Source organism: Rhinatrema bivittatum, chromosome 1, assembly GCF_901001135.1.
Source record: "Rhinatrema bivittatum chromosome 1, aRhiBiv1.1, whole genome shotgun sequence".
Taxonomy (NCBI): Eukaryota; Metazoa; Chordata; class Amphibia; order Gymnophiona; family Rhinatrematidae; genus Rhinatrema; species Rhinatrema bivittatum.
This window is the reverse complement of record NC_042615.1, coordinates 62,724,160-62,733,680: the sequence shown is the minus strand read 5'-3', so window position 1 is coordinate 62,733,680 and position 9,521 is coordinate 62,724,160. Positions and strand designations below refer to the sequence as shown.

The 9,521-nt window shown below is 44.3% G+C and overlaps 1 protein-coding gene across 2 annotated transcripts in view; it reads left to right on the top strand.

Annotated features, from left to right (window-relative positions):
- The first annotated feature begins 1,667 nt into the window (after window positions 1-1,667).
- Window positions 1,668-9,521, top strand: part of PLRG1 (pleiotropic regulator 1) — a 126,850-nt gene continuing 118,996 nt past the window's right edge. For both annotated transcript variants that reach the window (XM_029611979.1, XM_029611894.1), the window contains exon 1: window positions 1,668-1,822. In XM_029611979.1, coding sequence (XP_029467839.1) covers window positions 1,787-1,822 — 36 coding nt within the window. In that variant the 5' untranslated portion in view covers window positions 1,668-1,786. The remainder of the gene's footprint in view (window positions 1,823-9,521) is intronic.

Below are 9,521 nucleotides of genomic sequence, written 5' to 3'. Positions count from 1 at the left end.
CTTTGTCCTTTGCCTCCCGTCTCTCCTGCACGGCTCACCTCGAGTGACTGGTGAGCAGGCTTTTGCCCCGGATGGGCCGCGCCGATCGCGCAAGCCTCGGCAGGGAGGAGGGAGCGGTAGGGTGCGGGTGGGCGCCGCGATGTAGGCCGCCGAAATGGACGCCGCTGAGATGCGCCGGAGTTTAAATTTGATCATATTATGATCACTGTTGCCAAGTGGCCCCATCACCGTTACTTCTTTCACCAAATCTTGCGTTCCACTAAGAATTAATCTAAAATAACTCCCTCTCTTGTTGGTTCCTGAACCAATTGCTTTGATGGCCAATCTTCTTCCAGCACAATCCCACTGGAAAGAAGAAAGTAGCAGCAGTACTTCTTACCTGTGACTGCCTGCTTCTTCCTTTAGCAGCTCACTATGAAGTCAGAGATCTGTGGGACCTGTTGGGATTGCATAGACAAACTTTATAGTAAAGTCAGCAGAGGAGGAAGCAGGCAGTTGGAGGAAAAAAGTGCTGCTGTTGCTGCTTTCCTCCTGCCAGTGGAGGGGGGGGGGGGATATCAGGAGGAAGATGGGTGTGAGGGTATATAGAGGAGACAGTATGCAAAGGGAGGGCGAGAGGCAAAAAAATGAATAACGAGACAGAGCGGGAAAAAGTGACCAAAGAGGCTGGAGAGAAGAGATAGCAATCAATGGGTTTGTATTTTTGTGTGCACATTTTCAGATTAAAGTGCTTTTTAAAATCCTGTTACATGGCTTTTACACGTAAATTGGGAGATTCTCTAACATGCACATGGAAATGAAATAACCAGGTTTCCTAATTCATTTGGTTTATATCTGTGTTATATTACATTTTATGTATGTTTCTAGTAAACTGTTTAGAAATTCTTGATTTGCAGTATAATTTTTAAATAAATAAATAGAAATATGTTTTACTCATGTCTTATTACATTGGGCTTTAACATGTTGTGTTATTAGTTATTTTGCATTTAGAGGCAGTTAGAAACTATTTACCTTAGAAGCAGGAGAGCCTGAAGCTCTGCAACTGTGAGCCTGGATCTCTTTAAAGGAGAGGGCCATACACTTAAATAGACAAATTTGTGTTGGGGAGGGGGAAACAACTCAGTGAAGAGGTTGGAAGGTCCAGTCAGTAACAGGACCAAGAGCAACATCTGTGCTAGAAGTGCCTATGCCTGAGCACCATCATATTGAATCAGTGTGGAGAAGCCATTACTAGTGGTACTGAGCCAGCATACCTAGGACTGTGGGCAAATGCAACACCAATAAATTGAAGTGCCTTGTGTTTTGGGGAGATGCAGAATCGAGACTATTAATAGAAAGTCCCACCTACAGTATTTTTGCTTGTGAAATTGTGTATACGACCTAAAGTTGCTGGACCCTTCCTTCCTGCACAAACCCTCCTTTGTTAGACGCTATCACTGAATCCACAGCCTCGGAGAAACCCAAACGTATGACAATTTACTGGCTCCACTGTATGCAAATGTATTCATGCATATTTATTGGGAAAATCATGAAAACTCAAGCAGCCATTAGGTCACCAGACCGGGTCTGAGATGATCGGCGCCGGCCGCCGGTATCAGCAACGCTGCATTGAACGGCCTCTGCGCAGCCAGATGCCGTAGTTTTCCTCCGGACTGCTGGGGGCGCGCGCCGACCTCTAGGGCCCAGAGCGCTCTCTGCCCGCCTTGCGCTTGCTGATGGCGTCACTTCCTGTGCCGGAGCGCCACGGACGCTGCTGCTTCTCGCTTGCCTTTGATTACAGGGAGACATGTCGCAGCGGGAGTGGAGCTACGGCTTCGTGGAGGTGAGGGGAAATGGGTAGACGCTGGTGCTTTCTGTTGTATTTCTGTCGTACAAGGTGAAAACTTGTTGGGTGCTGTATAGGCTAAGCCGCGCCAGGGAAGCGGCTCCTGCCTTCACTTTACAGGTGCCTAGCGAAATAAGTGCCGGCCTTTGGCATGTCTTGCCCAGGAAAGAGAAACTTGTCCCGGGCCATAGAGAGGTTCGCGCAGGGGCTGCTAATAAACTCATGTCTTAATTTAGTCACAAGACAACTTCAAAATAGGGAACTGTAACAAATATTCCCCTCTCCCCAAATACATATACACACGCACCGGCATCCTATAGGAGTATCATAAACGTCCCACTCAAGGGCTTTCTCCGTAGTGTGAGTTGCTGTGAGTGTACCATGTGGAGGAGGAGGAGGAGGTCCGGTTTCATTAGCTCTGGTCTGTACCGAGGTAATGTTTGAAACGTTCCGCTGTATATAAAAAACCTTTAAATAAATAAATACCTGTGCCCATATCCCCAGTATGCAAAAAAGAACTGACAAGTTTGTTATGAAGCTGCATAAGTATTGACACTTGGCAGTGCTGTGTTCAAATTACATAACCCTGATTTCTGTAGATACTGAGAAGGACTGAATTTCTAAAAAAAAAAAACAAAACAAAAAAAAAGCTTCCGGAGAGGTAGCTGAGTTCATGGGTAGGGGAAGCATAATACCTTTTTGTTTTACGGGGAGAGTGGCAAACCAACCAGTTCTGCCCCTACCTACCACCACTGGGCTCTCTCTTTCTCTCTCAACACCTTCTCTCTTCCCCTGCCCTACAATTATCCTTCTTCCTATGCTGATCAGCGGCTGGAGGAGGAGAGCAGTGGTGTCTTGGGGAATTTCCTCCTCTGCTACTTTGAATTGCATGGCTATACAGATTCTTGTTTTGTTCAAAGCTGCAGAGGAGTCTTGGCTAATGCACTGCTAGTCTCCTCTTCCTTCACCTGCTACCAAACAGCTGCTGTCTGCTCGATCTGTCCCTGGGTCTCCAGCAATTCTGCAGGAAGGTCCAGATTTTGGTCTAGCCATGGCCCTTGTATCCCACTCCATTCCAGTGCCCATGGCTGTGTTAATCTGGAATAGCAAAGATGATAGGACAGTGGCACTTTTTGTAGGCTAATCAGTTTGTTGCAGCATGAGCTTTTGAGGACAGGAGTCCACTTAATTGCATCCTTAGTCATTGGAAGCTGGTGCTTCGGTAAATCTGTTAATCTACAAGGTGCTGCTAGCCTCTTTGTCGTTTTTGCTTACATTTTTTAAGGAGTTTTCTGATGATATGTTACAGAAGAGATGTGAATTTTGTGCTAAACATGCAGGAGTGTTTGGAGTGGAAATTGGATTTCAGGGGAGAGAGTTATCTGCTTTGCTTACTTGGGCTGTATTATATATGCTTGGGATGTTGTTACATGTTTGGTTGACTGTCTCTTTCCTTCCCCTAAAGCCATGGTTTTGATCATGGCAAGTACCAATATACAGGCAGGAAGGAGCCAACAAATTTATTCTGCACATGCAGTTTATGCAGGCTGAGCTTGCTACTCACAGTCTTTGTTCTCAAAAGCTCTACAAAATTCACATTTCAATATCTTTGTGCTCCCATGTTCCCTCAGCCATGGGGGGATGCTGGTTTGGTCTGGCTGATAGTGGCTGCTGCACAGAGCACTGGCCTAAGCACAGCTGTGATTGGACACTGGCACAGGCAAATGCCAATGTCCCCTCCTGGCAACAGATGTCTTTCTTAGTCCTGTTACTGGCTGGCTTTCCCAGCCTCTTCACTGAAGTGCCCCTCTCCAGCACGAGTTTCACTCCCTGGTGCCAGGAACTCCTCCGTACAGGGTCTCTACAACATCCTGACAAAGCCTCATGCTCCCCTGCCTCGAGCTTACACTGATAGCTTCTGTTACTAAATACACAATAAACTAACAGTTTTTAGCTAACAAGCTGGCACACTTACAATATGTGTCTATTCATTTTAGTTTATTTTCTTTGGATATTCTTGTGTTTTCTATGATGTCTTTCCAATGTGCAGTTCCATCTCTTATTTCTGATTTGTTGATTCTCTTAACATGCCAACATACACACTGGGAGCTACAGAACCAGGGACTCTGCTCTCCACCTGCAGCAGCAGCAGTAGGTGGGGGAAGGGAGGAGCAATGTAGTCATAACAGCATCTGCTTAGCAGTGGGAGCTTCCTACCTCTCAGTTTACAATACCCACCTTCTGCAGTGCTGAGCCTCTTCAGCACATTGCATATCCCCCTAATAACACAATTTTAATTGTCCACATTACTTCAGCATGCATAATATTAACAGTACATTTCAAAACTTTGCCAGCTCACAACAACCCACAGTTCAGTTATTTTCTGTGATTTAGTCACGGATGAGCATCATCAGAATGTGGGGTTAGCAACCCCTCTTCTAAAGCTTGTCTAAGGAGTCAAACTTCCAGGTGGCTCCCAGGGATTATTCTGCCACATTAGGATGCTCACATCTAACTAGGGATTAATCCCTTTAGCAAGGTATTGGGATCACTGACCATAAGAAATGCCTTCTGGGTTAGACCAAAGGTCCATTAAGCCCAACATCCATTCTCCACAACAGCCAATCCAGATCACAAGTATCTTGACAAGATTTCAAAGAATAGATCCAGAACCTCTAGAACCAGGGGTGAACTTTGGCTTTCCCAAGGCTATATGACTAATAGTGGTTTATGTACTTTTTCTTCAGAAACTTTCTAAACCTTTTTTTTAAGTCCAGCTATGCTAACTGCTTTCACATCAGTCCTCTTTGTACTATACACAGAAATGCAACACTAATACTGGCACTCAAAAATAGTTGGTTTAAAAAAATTGTTGCTCACACACAAAAAAAAATGTGCACGCAGCTACCTAGTCATTTCTTGGAGGGAACATTGGTCCTAGCAGTAGTACAGGATCCTGGTGCCAAAAAGAGTGCCCATGCAATGCAAGGGATCTCCTTCTGAGCTCTCTCCCTTGGCACCGAAGAGAGAGTCAGCGCCATTGGTGCAGGGCTTTACCAGAACAGGCCCTTCATTGATGCTAACATGGGAAATAACCTCAACGGGACGGGTATCTTTGTCCTTTATGTTGTAGAAGAATCCCATGATGCCAAGCCATCTGTTTTACCTGAGCCTAATGCCAACCAGGGTGGTATCCCTATCATCAATGTAGAGAACACTTTCTAGGGTGCTTTGTTCCCTCTTGCCACAGCAGGCAGTGGCTCCTTTGATTTTGTCAGACCAAAGCGCCTTGATACAGAAGTCTAAGGGTCTTGCTACTGGAGCTTTGTTGCAGAAGGTGTTCTCACTGTCAGTGGTAAAACACGGCACATTCACATAAAACACAGCTGGCATGGAACAACTCAGAACCAGCTGCTTCTGTGATAGATATAACCGCCACAGTGCCGACTTCTTCCTCACTGCTGACAGCAGCTGTTAGTGAGAATGAGCTTATCTGGATATCCGAAGAGGTTGTCTCTCGGAGCTCCATCTCCACCTCTGAAGGTCCATCAACCAGTGAGAGCCAAGCTGTCGGAGCTGTTGAGGAATTTCTTTGCCTCCTTAAGCCCTGCAGACTGGAGAGGAAGACTAGAGTCTCTCCATCCAAAATGGAGGATTTTTTTCCTTACGGTGGGGCTGCCCAAAGTCCCCCAGAGATGTGTGTGTCTCCTTAAGAGCTTCCATCACTGGGATTAAGTCCTCATCCTGAAGTAGTAGATTTGCCTCCTCCAGAGGTTTCCCTTCATGAAATGGAAGGAAAGAAGTGGGGTTAGTTCACTATGCCAGTCACTTCCTTTTCAGACCTTCGGAAGTCCCCTTTCTAGCCATCCTCTTCGTTGGCTCAGTGTTCGCCTGTGGTCAGATGAGGATGAAGATTTCATGGGGGATTCCTTCAGAGATCCCCTTTCAGACTTAACACAGTATACCTCTCCAGAGGATTTCTGCTACTAGTGAGTTTTGGATACGCTGGCTGAGATGCCAACCATCAGTATCAGGAAGGAATAAAAGCAGAGAACAGATGTTTTTTGGCTTGTTCAGTTTCTTCAACCTCTGGATTCCACAGCCAACCTCTGGATTCCACAGTGCACATCATGCTGTATGGGGTGGGTCCATGCCTCCCCAGGGTTTGTAGTAGTCTAGCTGCTACAGAATTCTGTGGTTCTGGAGCTGGTGTGCCAAGTGTCCTCATGATCACTTCAGGAAAGGATTCAAATACTTGGATGTGTTTGGAAAAAAGGTCTTCCAGGGATCTGTGCTTAGTGCCCGGATTGCTGCTCTCCAGTTGTTCACAGTGCAGTAGTTACATGAGTGTGCAAAAGAAACACCTTTGATGGAACTATCAGACCCTGAGAATGCAGAGTTCTGTCAGGCAGTGAAGGATGTGGAGAAGATCTTTTGTTTTATCTTCTATGATTTCTATCTTGTTAGCCATTTTAGATGTGTTTTATAGTTGTGTTTAGATGTGTTTTATACTGTTAGAATTTTTATAAAAAATTTTATTTATGCTTTTTACTGTTTCTCTTAACAAAACTTTGTATTTCATTATATTATTTTGAACCGTATGTTTTATATTTTTATTGTAAACCGATGTGATGTCTTCCACGAACTTCGGTATATAAAAACAAATAAATAAATACGTGAAAAGCATCTTATCCGCTCTGTATATGAAGCATTCAACACTATGGCCAGAACTTTGGCTGCTTCCAGAGGAGCACAAAGGCTTGCCCGGTTGCAAGTGAGTAGCCTTCTTGAAGTGCATGTCCATCTGGTGGATGTGCCCTGTACAGGGGATAATTTATTTGGGGACAGGATGCTGGAGACAGTGGCTCCAATTAAGGAGCATCAATCCAGCTTGCAGTCATTGTCTGCAGTGGCGGAGATCAGCCTCCCACAACCTGACGGCAGTATTTCTCTTTTAAGGACTTGTTCTTCCGAAGGCATTTTTTGCCATGCAATCGAGCTCCTTCCACTCTCTCCAGCAGCAGCAACTTCCTGCTAGAGCTCAGCAGAGGGAAGGAATCAGCCAAAGTCCCAGCAACAGTCACAACTTAAACCTGGGGCCAGTTTTTGATCCACTTGAGGCTAGTAATAATTATTCAGGTCAACTTTCTAGAAGCAGTGAGTGTCGTAGAATAAAGGACACTCAAAGGCAGATGATATAACATATTCTTATTGTAGTACAAGCGACATAAGCTTTGTTCAAATTTGTATATTACAAAGAAACTATAGCAGAAAGAGGAGGGGTGTGTGTGTGAGAGAGAGAGTTTCAAAGTCTGTTGTGCCTCTTGCTAGAAATCCTTGATGGTGCCATTGTTATACAGATCATTTTTAGAGCTCTCATTGCATCTACCTCTTTCCTATGGCCTGTCAGTAGGGACCTTCATATTTAGTTTTCTTTTATTTTTCCTGGGAATTTCAACATTATAACAAAAAAATCAGTGGAAACATGACTGTTTTCCACTGATTTTTTTTCCGGTGTGTTATAACACTCATGTTTCCAGTGTTTTCTTTCTTTTTTTTTGTTATAAACATTTAAATTTCTAGGAAAAATAAAATATAAACTGAAAATGAAGGTCCCTACTTGTCATGTAAAGTGATCTTTCAAGTAGAGATTCCTTTTCGGTTCTCACATGTAAGTGTGACTTCCAGGATGGAAGAAAACATCTTCTCCCTTTGAAATTTAAAGAAGTGATTGCAGTCACTGAATGCAATAAAGAAAGGGGTTGGCTATAGTGCAACATTATCAGAAAATCATTGGACCTAGTCATGCCACGCAAGCCTGCGGAATGGGAAGAGCTAGGAAAACAGAAGGTGGACAAGGCCATAGGGTCGAATGAAGTACATACTAAAGGAGCTCAAGGACATGCTGGCGGGTCCACTGAAAGACCTGTTCAATAGATCCCTGAAAACAGGAATGGTGCCGCAGGACTGGAGAAGAGTGGTTGAGGTCCGGCTTCACATACATAATAGCATAGTAATGAAGGCAGAAAAAGACCAAATGATCCACACAGTCTACCCAGCAAGTTTCTTATGGTAGCAACTACTGCTCCATGCAGGTTACCCCAATATGTCTAGTATGAGTAGTAACTGCTGCTCTGTGCAGGTTACTCCCATATTTCTGATTAGGGTAGTAACTGCTGCTCTGTGCAGGTTACCCCAATATGTCTAGTATGAGTAGTAACTGCTGCTCTGTGCAGGTTACCCCAATATGTCTAGTATGAGTAGTAACTGCTGCTCTGTGCAGGTTACTCCCATATTTCTGATTAGGGTAGTAACTGCTGCTCCGTGCAGGTTACCCCAATATGTCTAGTATGAGTAGTAACTGCTGCTCCGTGCAGGTTACCCCAATATGTCTAGTATGAGTAGTAACTGCTGCTCCGTGCAGGTTACCACAATATGTCTAGTATGAGTAGTAACTGCTGCTCTGTGCAGGTTACTCCCATATTTCTGATGAGGGTAGTAACTGCTGCTCCGTGCAGGTTACCCCAATATGTCTAGTATGAGTAGTAACTGCTGCTCTGTGCAGATTACCCCAATATGTCTAGTATGAGTAGTAACTGCTGCTCCGTGCAGGTTACCCCAATATGTCTAGTATGAGTAGTAACTGCTGCTCCGTGCACGTTACCCCAATATGGCTAGTATGAGTAGTAACTGCTGCTCCGTGCAGGTTACCCCAATATGTCTAGTATGAGTAGTAACTGCTGCTCTGTGCAGGTTACTCCCATATTTCTGTTGAGGGTAGTAACTGCTGCTTCGTGCAGGTGATACCCAAGCCTTATGTTAAAGGTAGTAATATTTTCAATCAGAATCAAGCAGCTATGAAACCCATAACAAGCAATGCTTTTACGGGATGAACAGGCTTCATGATAATTCAGATAATGCTGCTTGAATGTTCTTTGCTTTTGGACTTGCCATAGAAGCAGTCCTACTGTATACATATGCCCCAGACCATAAAAGTTGGGGCCCAGTTGTTGGTTGTCATCTGACTCCAAGTCCCCTTTTTGCCCTCACCATTGAAGTGGAGAGCAATGTTGCAGTTGCTTCAAAAGCATCAAGGCTAATCGGTTAATGGTAGTAATCCCCGTACCTTCTGTAAAAGGTAATAACTGCCGCTCTGTGCAGGGTACCACCATGCACCCTTTTCTTTATTACCAACAGCTAGCCTTTAGGGATCTGCAGTGTTTATCCCATGCCTTTTTGAATTCATTTACTGTTTTTGTCGTCACCAGCTCTTCATAATACACATTTTTTGTCCCTGTCTTAGTACTTGCTCAAGGTCACAAGAAGAGTAAGCAGGAGAAGTGGGATCAGAACGTGACTTTCTGGCTCTCAGCCTGCTGTTGTTACTACTAGGCCACTCCTCCATCAGTGTCTGTTTTTCTGTTGTACGTACACTGTCTTAGGGCTGAGCACTAAAGTGTTTAACCTTTTATAACTTCACTATAGGACAATAACACTTGAAGTTGTTTTGTTTTTAACTCATTATTTATAATTTTACACAATTCATATACAAGCGTACGTGCTTTACAGAAAACATGGGATTAATGCCAGACACATTATTATAAAGGAAAGCAACAGCATGAAATTATGCAGCAAAAATTCCCAAATCAAGTCCACAACATCGAAGGGAGCACCAAGAGGCAAATATAGACGGAAA